At 30.3% G+C, this 18,738-nt stretch overlaps 2 protein-coding genes across 2 annotated transcripts; one reads left to right on the top strand and one right to left on the bottom strand.

Annotated features, from left to right (window-relative positions):
• Window positions 1-3,985: 3,985 nt before the first annotated feature.
• On the top strand, window positions 3,986-6,585 carry LOC144573379 (mitochondrial fission 1 protein A-like). Its single transcript, XM_078323158.1, has 5 exons — window positions 3,986-4,300; window positions 4,453-4,582; window positions 5,535-5,656; window positions 5,753-5,816; window positions 6,244-6,585. Exons 1-5 carry the CDS (start codon window positions 4,205-4,207, stop codon window positions 6,327-6,329), a joined length of 498 nt encoding a protein of 165 aa, XP_078179284.1. The 5' UTR covers window positions 3,986-4,204; the 3' UTR covers window positions 6,330-6,585.
• Window positions 6,586-11,391: 4,806 nt separating this feature from the next.
• Window positions 11,392-14,053, bottom strand: LOC144573523 (annexin D3-like). Its single transcript, XM_078323304.1, has 6 exons — window positions 13,877-14,053; window positions 13,341-13,498; window positions 12,989-13,219; window positions 12,270-12,482; window positions 11,905-11,991; window positions 11,392-11,819 (listed from the first exon to the last, which is right to left on the bottom strand). Exons 1-6 carry the CDS (start codon window positions 13,950-13,952, stop codon window positions 11,610-11,612), a joined length of 975 nt encoding a protein of 324 aa, XP_078179430.1. The 5' UTR covers window positions 13,953-14,053; the 3' UTR covers window positions 11,392-11,609.
• Between the last annotated feature and the right edge of the window lie 4,685 nt (window positions 14,054-18,738).

The following is an 18,738-nucleotide window of genomic DNA, read 5'->3' as shown; positions in this document are numbered from 1 at the left end:
TCTGCATAGAGTTAAAACTACTTTGTTAAACTCTTTACCCAGAAAGTTTTCCTATACGTCCACGTGGAAATCCCTAATTCGTTGTCTTTGTTCGTTAAAATGATTTGAGGCCTTAAACAGCTAATCTAAATTGAGGCTGGGCCGGGTTGAACTTTGAAGCCGAATCCGAGAATCTGTGGGCAGATGACGCCTTTAGTTTTCTTTCTTCCCAATTTCTTATATCTAAGCTAGCCAGCTAGGTACAGTGATTATTTAAAATTTAACAACAATCTTCTTATATCTCATAACAATATTTTATAAAAAAAAAAAAATTCGGCTCGATGTTATTAATTCGGTGTATTATTAGACAATCTTGACAATATATTTTTTTAAAATTCAAATAAAATTAAAAAAATAATTATATTTATAGGTCTATTATTGGATATATAGATAGTCTATCGAGTAAATTTTATGAAATTTGAATAATATTTTATGATGCATCAATGGAGGAAGGGGGCCGCATCCCGGCTTAGCTCGGGGAATCAGCATGAATTATGAAATTGCGCAGTGTGGAAATAACCCTTTTAATTGGTGGCGGCCCAATAAAAGTGACAAGTGACAATATATTTTCACTGGATGAATGATTGCTCCATTCTAAAAATGCAAAATTGGAATAAAATCTCACGAGGCGAGAGTGCTTCCTTCTTTTATTTGTCAATCCCTTTATCAAGGCCCTATTTCTATGCAGAAATATCTCTCTTAAAGTCTTTAATTTAGCAAATGTTTTGAATGAGAACAATACTGCATCACATCAAGTAGAAACGATATTCAGAAATGCCAAATAAATTCAGATTTCACGGACCGACTATGCGGTTTCTCTTTGAATAAAATATAGCAATATTCAGGGCTTTTCTTTTTCACAAACTAAAGGGAAATGCTGTTTTAGTGAAGAATATATCCGACATTTTATTTCACCAAAAAATTGCGATATCAAGTTTTTTAAAATTAAGTTGCTACATTTCTATTGTGCACAAGAATTCAGATCATCTATAAAGTACATGTTGATTTGTGTGTGCCAGTAACATACTAATAACTAAGATATTAATCATTTTTTAGGTTCTATTTAGTTTAATTGGCTGAAAATTGAATCATGAAAACACATTAAAAATTCATGTATTTTTATTGTACAGTAAAATGTATATTCATTGGGTTTTATATAGGAGGTGGAGAAAAAGAAGACAGAAGGAGACATTAAGAATAAAAAAATAAAAAAATAATCCACGTATGTTTGGAGACATTAAGAATAGACACTGTTTCAAAATAGAAGTTATTCAGAATAATAATTTGTACACAAATAACATTTTTGTTATTCAAAATAGTTACAAGTTAGAATAGCTTCTATTCTTTATTTATTGTAAATATAAGAATAATTACTATTCAGAAGTGTGAAGAGAAATTTTTTTTTTTTTGGATTTATGCTAACACAATCTTGAAATGACAAAGTTGATGTCATCTCCACGTCGTGATAATTCATTTGTAACTCTACTTGTCTATCTTTTCTCTTAATTAACACCTTGTTAACAATATTCTTTCTCGATTGCAGCTATTCACTATTCCAAATGTACAATCTAAATAATATTTTTGTCAATCCGAATAGCACCATTTTCACACTAATTTGAATATCACTATTTTTCTTCTATTCTCATCTACTAATATTTTTGTATATAGAAATATGCTCTATGTACTTTCATACTTCATAAATTATGCCCATCCACATTCAGATGTAGTCCCATCTAATTAATGACATATATATCCAAAGGTTGCGGTTTATGTAGTCATTTTGACTGGCTTGGCTCTAAACCAAGGACATAACTCAAGTATGCACTCCAAATTCAGCTTTCTTTTGGACTTGATGGTCAGGTCGAGAGCCTGCTGATGCTGAAACATCAAGACCTGATTATATCAGAAAGCCATGAGACGGTACAACAAACAACTAGTGAGCTCCAGTTCTGGTATGACATCAGGAAATTCAGGACAAATTAGTTAATTAGCCCCCCCCCCCCCCCCCCCCCCCCCCTCCCACCACCACCACCACCACATGCGCACAAAAAAAAATAAAGAAAAAAATTAGGAAACTAAAACAAATAAATAAACAAATAGAAAACTTAAACTGCCCAGTAAATTATAGTTAATGTGATAGGTATGGTCAGGGGCGGATCTACTGTAGCACAGGGGGGGTCAGCTGCCCCCCGCTGAATTTTCAAAAATAGTGCTAAAAATCTGTTTTTCGGACCTCTGCCCCTCCCTGAAATTCAAATTGCCCCCCTGTAGCGAAACAAATTAGCGGAGCCCATATAAACTCTGAGCGAAACAAATTAGCGGAGTCCAAATAGGCGCTGATCCCAAATAGCGAAAATTAGTTGAAACAAAATGTTTTTATTTTTTTTATTTTTTTTAATTCAAAGGCAGAGGCTGCCAAGTTGAACCAAAATGTTGATTTCAAATTCCCTATAAATGTTGAATTATTGATTTTTTCAAGTAATTTAGGATTTTTATTATATTGATTGGTATTTTTTTTGTTATGTTGAATTGTACCCGATAAGCTATTGGGTTTGAACCCGATAAGCTATTTGCATCCGATTATTGCCCCGCCCTGACAAAAATCCTGCGTCCGCCCCTGGGTATGGTGCATGCTTATTGATCGGTTGGATACTTGGATTTCCCTTTTTGTCAGTTGAATGGGCCAATGAAAGCTCAATTCCTCTCGATTTTTATGGTGTTATTTGTCTTTGAGAGGAATTGAGCTTTCACACGTAGATGCATCACTCGTAAGGTATGCGGATCTCAACGGTTTAGATTCATAATTTGAAACTGATTTAACGGATTTTAGACTTGAATTCACCAAAGAACTTGATGAACACCCTAGTTCTACTCCTTATATATATATATAAAAGTTGACTACTCTACTACTTACATAAGTAACAACAGAACCGTCAACATTCAACAAAATACAAATGCGTCTTAATAAATCAAACTGGCGATCAACACGACATTAGTTTCACAAAATTAGGCTTAAGTGCATAGCCTATAGTCAATAATATTGTACTTATTTATACAAGTGGCGCAATAATTACATCAAAGTGGTCGTGCCGGAGTGGTTATCGGGCATGACTACAAATCATGTGGGCTTTGCCTATATGTATTCGGTATTCCTATAAAAAAAAAAAAAAAAGATTTTTTTTTGAAAATTTTCTTAATTTCAATATTTTTGTTGATTATAACTACTTTAATTTTTTTTTATTTAGTAAAATTATAGCAAATTAAACACAAAAAGGTCCGACTTCAAACTTTTCTGAACACATTCAATTATGAACCAATATGTTGTCCCCAATTTATGCACAAATTTTGTACATTAAAATTTTCAATTAATATTAAAGACTTTAAACCAAATAGCACTATAGGATGACAGGAAAAAAATATTTTTATATTGCAAAAAGGTAAATCTCACTAAGGATCTGTTCGGCAGAAAAACAGAGGTTACTATTCACGTGAGAAAAAAAAAATTTATTCAGACTGAAATTTTTTTTTTTCACGTAAATAGTAATTTTCATTACAAACTTTTTCTATTTCTGTTCCTATTCCCGTTGCAAAGGTTCGCCGAACAGAGTGCGTATCCTCTGAGATATCTCAACTTTTGCGTGACCTACGTGTCCGGTGCCTATTTGGGGGTGATGTAGGGGGTCCGTATTTTGTGTGCTTTGAGATTCGTGCAGAACGTCCTTAAACGGTTGGGATTTTCCATAAAATCACGCAAAGTTTGAGATATCTCAGAGGATATGAATTCCGCCGAACAGAGCCTAAATCTAAATATCTCTCGCAAGTAAAATTAGTACGTTCCACCACAGTACGGAACGTTCGGAATCATCAGGTGCAAAATTCAGATGAACCCGGTCTACATAAACCAATAATAAAGAAACCTGTATGAAGTCGTCGTACCGCGGTGCAGCTTTCACACGCTTTCCTCTTCCCCAATCCTCAGAATTCAGATCCTTTTCTAAGAAACTAAATATATTCTCGAAATTCCGAGGAGGTTCACAGGTTTATTATTCCCCCGTTTCTTAACAACCAAGTCTTTTTCTTGCTATTTCTACAAGTTTCCCGCCATTGCTACGATCTAAATAACCCTAACTTTTCAGCAGAAATCATAGAATTCATTGTTTGATCAATGGAGGCGAAGATCAACAGGTTCTTCGATTCAGTCGGGACGTTCTTCTCTGGTAACTCCGAAAACATTCCCTGGTGCGATCACGACATCATAGCGGTAATTTTCCATTACCTTATCTTCCCTAAATGTGGCAAAGATTCAAATTATAGGGGTGGGTCACATTAATGATGGTCTGTGAACTATTTAACTGTCGCTAAGTGTTGAAATATGAAATAACTGAGGTATTTGTTTATTGTACATTAATACAGGGTTGTGAGAAAGAGGTGCGTGAGGCGGCATCCGAAGAGCAAAAGGGAGATAGTGTAATGAGGTTATCTTGGGCTCTTGTACACTCCAAAGACCAAGCTGATGTCAATCGTGGCATAGCCATGGTAGAAGGTGTGCTACTTTCTATTGTGTTATTGCTATTTGTTATGTTATGTGTTAATTAATCTATTTAGGATAATGTGATGTCTATGATTACCATCACAATGCTATTTTACCTATGATTAATTGAACACCTTGAGAAAATTGTACTTAAATTATCACATATTGCTACCATGAATATGGCCTGTGTGATCTTCAACCAATGCAGTCAAAAGGGAAAGGTGCAAAAGCCGTAAATTGCCTTGGGTTCAAGGCGTAATAAAAGCACGTGCTTGAGTAGCATAATGTCAATCTTGTGTATTGCTGCCATTTGCTTATCTTTATTCACAATATTTTTTATTTTCATCTGCTAGATTAATATTATGTATTGTATGGAAAAGTGAATATTTCATTTAAATGCTGGTTCAATTTTGTCATTGTCATTCATATCTGCTCACTATAAATGCTGTTATTGTGCAAAATTACCAGTAGTTTTCATTTTTCTTATGATCATAACTAATAAATGATAAATCTGATTTTGAAAGTTTTTTACCTCGCTTTGGTTATGAAACTTTGTCTGCTATTTCACAATCTATTTGATCCGGACCATGTTAAGCTAAAATTATTTCATTTTCATTGTTATATGCAAAGAAATGAAACATAAAATATTTTAAACTACAAGGTTGATGTGTTGCCAGTATCATTATTTTGTAACACTAACGGAGGCCCCACATGGACAGCCAATACTTGTATATCCAGAAGTTCATGCATTAAAAATCCACAGGTTGAATGTAAACTATCGAATTATATTATAGGACAAAAAAAACAAGAACATGGTTTATGGAACATCCTGCCATTGTTGGGTTTTGTTGCCATTCTTCTTTATACAGTTACAAGTGCATCACTAGCTTGTATTGTGGTGAGCTTGTGGCTTTTATTTTCATTGGCAACTTAGAAAATAACACTTTTTTGTTTTATTTGTTAGCTTCTCTGGCAAATTCGAACAGTTCATTGCAAACAAGAGAGAAGCTGTACTTATTAGCTGTGGGGTATTATAGAATTGGAGACTATCCTAGAAGTCGTCAGCTTGTTGACCACTGCCTGGAGGTTTGTTTGAGTTGCTTTCTCTCTACCTGATTCTGGTACTGTTTTTATTATGGCTGGTGCTGATGTTATATTATATTTTCTTTTCTAATTTTGTAGATTGAACCTGAGTGGAGACAGGCGAGGACATTGAAGAAGGCAGTTGAGGATAAAATATCTAAGGGTAAAGCATTTATCTTAAACATATTACATGTTTTTTAATTTTCTTTTAGTAAGGGTAAAATTGGTATTTTATAAATTTAAAATGAGTTTTAATAGAAAGGACAATAAATTGGGTAAATTTATGAGTTTTTGAAATTAGAAGGGTAAATATGATATTTGAATTTTAGAGAAGGAAATACTAAAATTCAAAATTTTGAAGGGTATACATGAAATTCCCCCTAGACTTTTAAAAATGAGTTGGTGTTGGACCTGTTTAGCGCCTAAGTGTTCAGGATTGATACTTTGCTGTACTGGGGGGGTACATCTCATTAGTCAGAACTACTAAATTGTGTCAATTTAGGAGTTAAACAATTTCAATAATCCGTCCTCTGCTTCCGAAAAAACCCTAATGCAATTTCCTCTCTGTTTTTGTCAATGTTTTTTGGCAGATGGTCTTATTGGTGTAGGGATAGCCACTACTGCCGTAGGTCTTTTAGTTGGTGGCATTGCTGCTGCTTTGATCAGGAAAAAATAATCTGAGAATATTAACAAAAATACTTTTTTAAACTTACGTCCAGTGTACTTGAATGCCTTTTCTCCTCTTAGTTTTCATTTTCTTTTGACTGTGAATTGTTAAAAAAAACAAATATCTTCTTGCTGTGGATGTAAATTTTGTTTTATTTTAATCTATATTTGTTCTTGTATCAGTTTCAACTTTCAACAGATTCAATGCATCCCTCCATGATGTCATGTTAATGTTACAATAATAGTATGCTATGAAAAATGTAGATATTATTTGTCTGTTTCCTTTATTGACCTTTTGGGAACATTATGTTCTTTTAGAAATGTGAAGTAGTAACAATGTTTGCCTTCTATACTGAGTCTGGCTAGTAGAGTGAGTCTATGGTACTATGCATATCACGGGTTGTTACTGTGCTACGGCTCTATATTCGAGTTTTCAAATCCTAACGGTCGATCCGAACCGTTCATCTTGTTCTCCATATTAATATGTGTTTAGAGACCAAATTTTACATTTTTTGAAAATTTTTTACTATTTTTTTAGATATCTAGAAAATCACTTGATCTGAAAATTCTGGACCATCCAAAAACAGTGATTTTCAATAAATCTAAAAAAATAGTAAAAAAATTTCAAAAAATGTAAAATTTGGTCTCCAAACACATATTAATATGGAGAACAAGATGAACGGTTTGGATCGACCGTTAGAATTTGAAAACTCGAATATAGAGCCGTAGCACGGTAACAAATCGTAATATGCATAGTACCATAGACTCACTCCTGGCTAGTATAACACGAGTGTCATTTCAACTTATATAACACAAACTTCAAAATCTATCAAATCGACTTCAAACAGTGAATCTAAACCGTTTAAACCGATCTACTTCATTAGTTGTGTGTTTACATATAAAACTTATAAATTTTCGAATTTATTTAGTATCAAGTCAAGCGGTCAAATGTATGAGTTTTTAAGTTAATTTTAATACATTCATTTTTACAAGTTTTTAAGTTAATTTTAATACATTTATTTTTCTACATTTTTACAGCTTGATTTGATACTAAAATAACTTAAAAATATAAAAAATTTGCATGTAAACACATTACTCATAAAGTAAATTGGTTTGAATTATAAAGTTTAATTACTCATAAAGTCTATTCAATCAATTTTAAAGTTAGCATCATACTAGCCGAACTATCTATTACTTGTATTATAGGGTAACTAGGACTGTGCGAGCCTTTTCTCCGGAAAAATAAATATATGCTGGAAAAAAAATATTAATTTTCAGATATAAAAATTATTTTATATTTTGAAAATTTTGGACAAATAATTATTTTTTTAAAACATTAACGACATACAATGATAATTAGCATGTTTAATCATGCAATATTTTAGCAGAGAAACACAGAAAACTTGTATTGCTTTACCTTGTATGGAATATCACTTGGGAGATTATTGCAGCATGGTTTTAGAAAATCCGTTGTCTTCAAATTATTGGAAGGTCATTTCAACTTTCTTAAACACCTTGGATTATCTTCATATATTATTCTTAAATTGCGGTGATTCAAATACAAATTAGGAAATTGAGTTAGTTCAAAAATAACTCTATTCTACTAACTCATAAAAATGATGAGTTAGCAAGAATAAAGCTAGTAGAGTTAGTGATATTAATAAAATATTTGATTATTACTAATATAATATAATATTAGATTAAATTAGTATTAAATAAAATATTAATTTAAATATTAAATGTAATATAATATTAATTTAAAATATGAATTAATATTAAATAAATATAATATTATATTAGATTAATATTAAATAAAATGTTAGATTAAATATCATATTGTAGTAGGGGTGTAAACGGAGCGGATCTGGAGCGGATAATGCTAATACCATATCTGTATCCGCTACGGATACAGATACAAATACTAAACGGATATCAAAATTTAAGGATACCGATACAGATACAGATACAGATACAGATACAGATACAGATATGAAACGAATAACCTATGAATAAGGATTCAAATACGGATACGAAACGAATAATTGTCGGATAATTGAGTTATACACTTTAAGATCTTGTTGTTGTATTGAAACAATGACCGAAACCAATTTAACAAAGACAAAAAAACATACTACATTCACGGACTAAAATCTTGAATGGAAAAGAATGGAGAGTGAAGAAATGGAGGTAAAAAGAAAAGAAAATAACGATTGTAGCATCATCACCAACGAAAAAGAGATTAAATTGAAAACTAGACCGTGCTATTATTTATCCCACAACCAAGACTGAAATGAATATGTGATAGTTATATACAACTTCTATCAGAAGCAGTAAAGTCAGAGCTGGTTGGGAGCAATTTTGGAACCGGATAATTGTGGATACGGATACAGATATTCACCTTCATGAAATAATCTGCATTCGTATCCACCATTGTTTCACCATATACAAAAAAATAACTATATCTGTATCCGCAGTTATCCGTATTCGTTTATTCCAGATTCGAATAATCTCCGGATTCGGAGTGAATACGGAGCGGATACGTTTACACCCCTATATTGTAGTCATTTAAATATTAAATATAATATAATATTAGATTAGTATTAAATAAAATATTAGATTAAATATTGTTGTACTAAATGCACCACTAATCGCTTAAAATTAAAAACTAATTACGATTAAAAGTAAATATACGAGTTTAGAGAAATTTGACACGCGGTGTGATAACGGAGTTCGGTAAAACAAAGGCCTACGTCTCCGGAGCGTCGCAACCTCTTCTAGGTGCGCCTTTCTATACCCAACGAGAAAGGTTTACAACTTGTGAACCGGTGAGCCTTTACAAACCAACGAGAAGTCACACGGCCAACTCAAAGAGAGAATGAAGTCTCAAAGTTTAGATCCTCAAGAAGAACACTCAAGATCTCACTCAAACCTAATCTAACTCAAGATTAGTGAAGTGAGTTTGAGGTTGTTTGAGAGATATTAAAGGTTTAAGCTTAATCAACAATGGAGGACTCATGCTCACAGAAAAACAGTGTTTTAAAAGTTAGGGTCGGCTAAAAGTGCTTGGGAAAGAAGCTCAAAGCCCTATTTATAGAGACAGCTCCAAAATGAGCTTTTTAACTTAAAACGTTTAAGACGTTTTAGTTCAAAATTCGAATTAGGTTTTTTTTTTCTGCGAGATTGATCAAAACGTTACCAACGATTTCACTATGTGGAAACTTGATCAAAAACAGGAATTCTGAAGTTTGAAAATTTAATTAAAATGTTACAACGTTTTAAAACGTTGAGGTAACGTTTTCGATTCCTTTGTATTTGATCAAGCTGTTCCTCAGTGTTTTCTTATAAGTTAAATCGTTTGTATCCTGTTGAAATAACATCAAGCACACTTTACCAAGTTTAAAATATTACAAATTAAATTCTTGATAAATGTCTTTATGATTTCTTCAGTTCAAGCAATCTACATTGTAATTCCAATTGATCTGAACCTGCATAACTCTAAAATAGAAGAAATCATAAAATTCAATAATTGTATGTTTTGTAAATTAGTCAAATAGACAAAAAAGATTATTGCTAGAACAACAAATATAATATAATATTAATTTAAGTATTAAATATAATATAATATTAGTTTAAATGTTAAATGTAATATTAGTTTAAATATTAAATGTATTATAATATTAATTTAAATATTATATTAGTATTAAATAACTATAATATCTAATTAGATTAAATAAAATGTTAGATTAAATATAATATAATATTAATTTAAATATTTAATGTAATATAATGTTAGTGTAAATGTTAAGTGTTGAATGTAATATAATATTAGTATTAAATAGATATAATATCTAATTATATTAGATATTATTAAATAAAATATTATATTAAATATAATATAATATTACTTTAAATATTAGATTATAATTAAATAAAATATTAGATTAAATATAGAATAATATTAGTTCAAATATTAAATATAATATAATATTACTTTAAATATTAGATAGTATTAATTAAAATATTAGATTAAATATAATATAATATTAGTTTAAATGTTAAATATAATATAAGAATAGTTTAAATGTTAAATATAATATAATATTAGTTTAAATATTAGATCAGTATTAAATAAAATATTAAATTAACATTAAATATATGTAATATCAGATTAAATTAGATTAGTATTAAAAATATTAATTTAAATGAAATATAATATTAATTTAAATATGTAATGTAATATAATATTGGTTTAAATATTAGATTAGTTTAATTATTATTTTATTCATTTCCTCCATTATTATTCTAAATATACAATTTAAACAATATTTTTATAGATTCGAATAGTTCAAAGTTAGTGCTATTTTCAAACTATATTATTCTCAATTACTAACTAAAAAATCGCTATACGTACCGATAATAGAAGAGAGGTTCCATCCCTATTCTTGCACTAATTATTATTTATTTTCTTGAGAAAAACTAATTATTATTTAAAGTGTACGTAGTTTTCAAATTATAATTTGAAGACAGGTTCCATCAACAGAACTATAATTTTAAGGTGTGTATGGTATATATTGATTTTATTTGGCACCAATAGGAATATGACACTATTGATTGGGGTATAAAAAAACCAAAACAAGTAGGTAGTACGTCATGATATATCTGGTTGCTTGTAAGAAAATGAGAGAACAAAATCAATTGTTTAGCCATCTGTATAAACAGAGGAAATCAGCTCACATCTTTTTCTTTTTTTTCTGCATGTTCACGCCTCCCCACCCACCCACACACGCACACACAAAATCTACATAAATATATCGAGGAAAACAGCTCAAATCCTTATTCATGTCGATATCTCTATAATTAGATGAAATTGACCTACAAATCCATAAATTAATTAAGGCACTGGATCATGCATGGTACGTATCAGCCATACTGTTTCAAAATAACTGAATTAAGCTCGAGACCTTGAGTGCTTTAGTAAGGTACCAGCACCACTTGGTTCATCTTTGTACCAGTAAATATCGTTGTGAAACACAATAAGATAGAGCAATCGATTTCTAACATGTTCGTGCATCTTTAAAGCACTCAATCATTACATTTGCTGACAAATTATGAACACTTTAAACAAACACTCCATCATTACATTTGCTAATACCAGTATCATAATTACAATGTATATATTGGTTTTTCTATACATAATCCACAGAAAGCACACAACCACAGTGTCATGATTAACCATGCAGGTCATCAATATTATTTGATTTAACACCTCAGATTTGAAGTTTAATTCGCATCATGGTTCTTTTTCGGGACCTATTAAGGCAAGTAAAATGTCCTTGTATAATCCTGAGGTATCTTCAGTTATATCATGAGTAAGGGTTGTATTGTATCTCCTTTTATATTCTTCTTTTATCAGTTCCATGTCTATTTCAGCTCGGCTCACTACACCTCTTGTCAGCGTATCTTCATCTGTACCAAGCCCTTCCATAGATCCTCTAAGAACCTATAAATATAAAAAGGCAAATAATTAGCAAATAAGGCACAACAGATTGTTTACATATAAATTCAAATATCAATCATAGTTTTACCTCCGCAAAGTGCTTTTCAGGAGAAATTAGGCACCAAATAACAACCTTCATCAAAGCAGAGAAGGGACTGGTACATGTAGCTAATTCCTGTCAGATTTTATAAATTTGAAGATATAAGTAATAATTTTCAAGATTAAACCATAGAAAAATAATAATAATTACTCATTTTAATTTTTTGAGGCATCTTTTGTATCCACATGAAATCAGGGAATGATATTTTGAGCTCAGATCCCTTGTTCACCCTCTAAGAAAAACAATTATGGGATTGAAAATTTTATAGACATATACTTAGATTGGGATTGAAAATATTTAATTTCCAAACAAATTTGAACCTACGAAAATATTAAAAATAAGAGATAATTTACCTCTTCAATGGATTTGCCATATTCTTGTTGATAGTATTGTATTATTGCTTTGACGTGAGATTTGCTTCTCAGGCTGATCATACGCGTGATTTGTTCTTGGAGTAAATGGTTGGTTTGTAAACCATTGTAGAGGATAGCTGCTTCTGATTGAGCTGAGCTCTCCTCAGCATTATCTCCTCTGTACCGATACGAGGTTACCAGTTGCACCAAAAACTAGAATAATAATTCAGGAAAAGTATATAAAATATGTAAATCTACCATACAGAGAGTAGCTATTGAAATGAGTGAATTTGGTCTTTTCGTATTAAACGGATCAAATGTCAGGTTGCCGTGCCACACTATGCAAATTTTTGCATCTTGACTTCAAACAAACAAAAAAAATACAATCATCAGATTATATGTTTGTAAAAATAACTGTAGATTCTGTTTTAAGTATTGTTAACAATACAAAAAATTCAGACATATGTGAGTCAATTGGTCTAAAAAATTTACACATATTTAGTCAAGTTGATGCTCAAATTATTGCACTCATTGATGTAAATGGTTCATGTGGATTGAAATTAAATTTATAAAGATATTATAAAAAATTAAAAATCATATTAAAGCATATCTGCAGCGCAACATTGCTGAAAAAATTTCAATCGAGTACAACAGTACATGTTACTAGCTTGAAACACATGCAAGGTTTAGTGAGCTGTTAAGTGTTAACTGGTACATACCTCTCTCATAGGCTCTTTGAATGCACTGGTAAAGGCAATTTCCTCCTCAAGAGAGCGTGAATAACGAGTGGAGTAGGCCTTTCTGACAGCCACTAAATGATCAGGAGATGAACCACAGGCAATCTCTATAATCATCAAGGCACCGCATTCGCCTTTCTTTTCTTTTATGGCCTTGTGGGCCCATTTCGCGTCCCTATCAGCCGGGTCCATTGCCCGTAGCATGAGTGCTGGCTGAAACATGAACAAAGTATGCTCAAATTTAGGTTTTATTTTTTACTAGGTTAACAAAAATTTACATGGAAATGTCAAAACATAAAGCGAGAAAAAGAGAGAAATACAAAAATGATTGCACCTTGGAGTGAAGTTGAAAAATTGCGGAAAATTCGCTATTCAACCGGTCCATGAGTTTCTCTTTGTACAGATCTTCATAAGCCCGTGTTATCTGGGCTATCTGTGCAGAGGTTCTGTGGCACAATAACTCTTTAATTGCATTTTCATCCTTCCCGTATCCTATCAATAGTCACACTTTTTATTTCAAATCGAAGCAAAATAATTTCTTGAACAAATAGGAAATGAAATTCTAATTCAGTTATTCTAAGTTTCTAACTGCTATATGGTTTTCTTTTTCTGGGTTATTTAGGTTTGGATTTATCTACATTTTACATGGTACCGGTACCGTGCCGACTACCTGTGATATGAAACATATCATTTTGGTACTAGAAACCTTTATTAGAATACTGTCAGTTCAGTCCTGTGACACCGCATGCCGGTCATGGTCATTTTTTTCATACCAGTAATTTTTGCACAAAAGTTATCTGTTCATATATATAGGAGCGATACAAATGCATATGTATATAAAAGAGGAACAGAAAGGAAAAATGAACTTGCCATCAAATGCTTTCCAGAGACTCTTGGCATCTTCTATAGGAGAAGGAAGAGGGTTTGGTACGGTAATAGAAGACATGGAAGCCTCTCTCTCTCTCTCTCTCTATGTAGAGATTGTATTAAAATGATGAAAGGTAAAGACGAAATATAATGGAGGGATCCTGTAATTTGATAGCTTAATTGAGAGCTGTTTGATAAAAGAACCAGTCAGGAGCTAGCCCTTGGTGGGGCCTACGTACCGTCTCTTTCTTAGTTTAATTGTTTTGTTCATGAACTAAATTAATGCCATTAATAGGGGTATTAATGGAGTTAATTAAGAAATAAGAATGAAGAGAACGGAGGTTATTAAGGGTTAAATGAAAGGCGTATATTAGAAATCGGAATATTGAGGGAGGTTTTATTTGTTCAACCTATAAGCTGTTTGCAGAAGGTTGAAATTGTAAAGGGGCACGGTTAAAATATTTTTATTTTTTGTGCTTTTATTTTTTAATAATAAAGTTTTTATAAACTCAATTATAAAAAAACCGTTACAAATTATTTACACAAGCCACTAGAGATGTAAATACATGTTGTATCGTGACTAGTTACGTTATAGTTTGGGTCACATACAATACCGTAATTACGTCAAATTTTTACGTGTCATATTGTAACTGAATTGAGATAAATAGTCACGGCACACTAATCACATATACTTTTGTTTTTTTTCATAATTTAAGTTAATTTATTCAAAATTCACCATTAAAAAATTAAACAATACTTATCACAAAACTCGCATCATATTGTTATGTAATTAAACCAATTTGTATATCATGCCATATCAATTTTTTAAATAATGATTACACATACGACACACAAGTCACAACATATAACTGACACATATACCGTACTATGTCATACCATGACGATTTCGTTATAACAGGATTTGCTTTTTTATTATAACATAATGTAACAGAGAACCTGGGACCCATAAAAGAGGGAAGCTGATATTCACACTACTAAATTTGTTATTGACACAACATAACTTAAAATTTAAAATTGAATGACAAATGTGCCCCTACTTAAAAACTTAGTCTATCAATTATTGCCATGGGCATATCAAATTAGCAAGTTTTAGTTTCCTTTTATTTCAATCCAACAAAATAAAAATAAAAAAACTCTTATATTGTTTTCATTTTGATTATTTTAATTAAATATTAAAATTGTTCGTTTGGAAATTTTCCGAAAAGCTAATTCTAATTTTAATTCTCCAAGTTAATATGTCCAAAACAAAAGAACTAGTAACACGAGAAAGAAAAAGTTGCATCGTAGTAAAATATAAAATTAAATAAAAGAACTATAATGGTTATGGAATAATAAAACCAATTGGATCAAAATCAAGTTCAAGTAATGAATTGAATTTGAATATAATCAATGAAAATAATAAAAAATGATTTAAATTTATACTGTCCAGCGAGTAAAAGTCTTTTTTTTTTCTTATTATGTCTAACATTTAATGTTTGAATTTTTTTTAAATAAGAACAAAATATAATCAAATTAATTACGCAACTAAAAAGAATCACTTACAAATTTTGTCGACTAAAGAAAGAAGAAATATTGTTGCTACAAGATTTTTTTTCTTCTTCTAAATTGTGTAGTCAACTTGATTTTGATTGAACTGGTATTATTGTTCCATAACTATGATATTTTGCCTCAGCTAGTTCTTTTATTTAATTTGATATTTCATTACCATGCAATTTTTTATTCTCACGTTAATAGTTACTTTGTTTTGCACATATTAATCAGGAGAATTAAAATGTTTAATAAACAAAAAAAATGAAAAGATCTAATCACAAAATGAAAACAGTATGAGAGTTTTCTTTATTTTGTTTGATTGAAATATATAACAGGAAACGTAAGAAACAAAAATTAAAAAATAAAAGGAAACTAAAGTTGTGCTAATTTGATATGACAAACGCAATAATTGCTGGACTAATAATTAAGTAGGAGCACATTTGTCAATCAATTTTAAATTTTACCTTGTGTTGTGTTAATTACAAATTTAGTAGTATGAATATATTTTTTTTTCTTTGAAATATTTGATAGAGGCTACCAAATTGTAAAAAAATAAATGTATTTATATCACAATTAATTCTACATAAACAATTGATGCATAAACTTATTGCTTGTTTTTTTTCGGATAAGTAAGATAATAGTTTCCGTATGAAATATTGCAGATTCAAAATTTAAATAGAAATTTCTGGTGGATATCAATATATAGTTAAAAGTTTGACCTTTCTTTCTAAAAAAATATATATGTGTTGAAAAGTTTTTAGCAAGAGAGTATTATTGCAAATTCGTTAAACAAAATTTAGAAAATTGTTTGTTTCATATTAAAATTTTGTTAAATCTAGCATATATTTTAATGGTTATCTTGGAGTTATTGTTTAATAAAAAAAATGAAATTACATCTATATGGCATGCATCAAATTTGATTCAATTTCAAATTAAATTGTCAGACCTCTATCAGATAATTTGGAAATTCACGAATTTAGTACTAATAAATAATAATTTATAGACGATCAAATAAATTTCTGATTACCAAAATATTATAATGTACCATAATACATATAAACTTCAAATTATTTTATATATATTTTTTTAAAGTGAAGGGCGACCGAAACACTCTTTTTCATAAATTCCAGTTAATATTAATGTTGAATCTCCAATCTTTCATAGGAATTTTTTTTTATTTAGTCAACTATATTAGATGTGTTTCACAATTGAAATAATGTTAGACGATGAATATTTAAAAAAAAAACCTAAAAATAGATTTATTATTAAGAACAGATAGATAGCTATCTTAAATTAAAAGGACTGCAGGTCAGTTCAAAAATCAAATCTTAATGACAAAGTAAATTAATAAAGGATAAGTATAATTGAAAATAAATTAAAGATGCTGTCACTTGTGTGCTGGCGATATATCAAAAATAAAATATAGAATTTCATGCAACACATGGTTTGTTTAAAATCCCATCAATAATTCAAAAGGAAGAGATATGTACGGGTTTAATTAATTAATTCGTGTCTACCATAATCTCCTTTTAAAAGTATGAATAAACACTGTATTTGAAAATGTTTATCACCCATCAATAATTCAAAGGAGGGGAGATATTATTTTAATTAATTAATGTCTACCATAATCTCATTTGAAAAGCATGTATGGGCACAACAAAACAAATGTATGTTGACAAAAACTTTGGAAAGACATTAATTTATGAGATCATGTGAAAAACAAGCACCACACATGTTTCATTTATTTGCAATTTTTTTTTTTTATGATGCTTTTACCTGCATCAAATCAAATTAGTTAATCAAACTAGAAGTCATGATAGTTTCATAAAAAAAGAAGTACAATATGATATCTTCATTTTATCAAGATATACATCCAAGAAAAAAAAAATATAATTTTGTTGAATGTATAATTTCTCAGAGTTCTAAATAGCGCACTATAGCATTTTCAGACCATAAAAGCTATGGTACTATCGGTACTATAGCAGTGCAATGTAAATATAGTGTTGTTTTTTCAGTCGTTCTGCTATGACGCGATAAACGTTATTTAAACTTTTAGTTTCTAAAGAATATTATCTATCTATTTCCAACTTTAATCATATCTAGGACATTTGAGTAATAGATACTTGGAAGAAAACAACTAGCTAGCTAGAGCAAGAATTTCAAACTTTTTATTTTATCTATATAACTATTATATGTTTCTTAATTATTTTATTCAACTTATTTTTTTTTTAAAACACTTAGCTGGCATGACACCCAGCATTGGAAGGCATTATTGGCTTTGCACCAATTATTGTACTTCATTTTTTTAAGTAGAGCAATCTTTCAAACTAAAGCTTCAATTAAAATTTTCTAGAATCTGATCATGAATCTGTAAATTTATATCACTAACACCATTCTGTAAGTTTGTGGCAACAATCCTTACAAATACTAGATCAATTACATGACAAAATTGATTTGTTAATCTCATCAAAACATATGCTTGCACGAATCTAAACATTAATATGAACTATCATATAATTGAGACCTGTGTTTGCATGAATCTCGGCATGGACAAACTTTTTTAAATTTGTAGGTGGGTATGATAATTGAGTGGATGTGAATTTCAATTTGGTAAAAATTAATTACCACCTTACAAGCATGAGATAAATATCCATGATGACTACCAGAATTTTAATGATTTTTAAATATTTCTTACTCAATATATTTTGTTGGAGTACATATTTTCCCAGGATATAATTTTTATTTTATTTTGTCCTATAGATGATTCTTCTTTTTTATTTTTCATTAAAAATGACGAATTATGTACATTTGAAGAGTAAATCCTTCAAGCCAAAAAAAAGGGGTAAATTTTATATAAAACAAGAGATGCATAATTTCTCAACAAATAGTTAGCACCTGATCAATATTATGTGTGTCCCGTTTTATTTAATTACTATTTGTATGATTTGGGTTGATTGCGTTGAAATAGCATATATTTTGTTTGTCCATATTGCCCCACCCTATGTTGCATGGATACGGGTACGGGTATCGTGTCGGATACGACACGGGTACGGCGACACGGCAATTCTCAAAAATAGAGGATACGACACGGCTATTATATATTTATTCTTTTAATTATTTTATATATTGTATTTAGATAATTAATAACTTAACTTAATAATGTATTAAATATTATAATTGCTTCATTAAGACACAAGTGAAATTTGGTAGAGTGGTAAAAAGTTTTGGGGTAAAGTGGGATTTGTATCGGAGCACGCGAGTTCGATTCACGCTGGGGTAAAAAAAATTTCGCGCGGCTCACAGGCGCGGCTCAC

This window comes from Carex rostrata, chromosome 21, assembly GCF_964058835.1.
Source record: "Carex rostrata chromosome 21, lpCarRost1.2, whole genome shotgun sequence".
Lineage (NCBI taxonomy): Eukaryota > Viridiplantae > Streptophyta > Magnoliopsida > Poales > Cyperaceae > Carex > Carex rostrata.
This window is presented reverse-complemented; position numbering and strand designations above follow the sequence as displayed.

Bases quoted from the DNA above. Each gene is read 5' to 3' on its own strand.
- LOC144573379 (XM_078323158.1), top strand. From the start codon at position 4,205: ATGGAGGCGAAGATCAACAGGTTCTTCGATTCAGTCGGGACGTTCTTC. The intron at 4,301-4,452 runs GTAATTTTCCAT...ACATTAATACAG, and splicing joins GCGATCACGACATCATAGCG to GGTTGTGAGAAAGAGGTGCG. The intron at 4,583-5,534 runs GTGTGCTACTTT...TTTATTTGTTAG, and splicing joins TGGCATAGCCATGGTAGAAG to CTTCTCTGGCAAATTCGAAC.
- LOC144573523 (XM_078323304.1), bottom strand. From the start codon at position 13,952: ATGTCTTCTATTACCGTACCAAACCCTCTTCCTTCTCCTATAGAAGAT. The intron at 12,483-12,988 runs GTATGTACCAGT...TTATTATTCTAG, and splicing joins TCAAAGAGCCTATGAGAGAG to TTTTTGGTGCAACTGGTAAC. The intron at 11,992-12,269 runs GTAAATTATCTC...AAAATCTGACAG, and splicing joins ATGGCAAATCCATTGAAGAG to GAATTAGCTACATGTACCAG.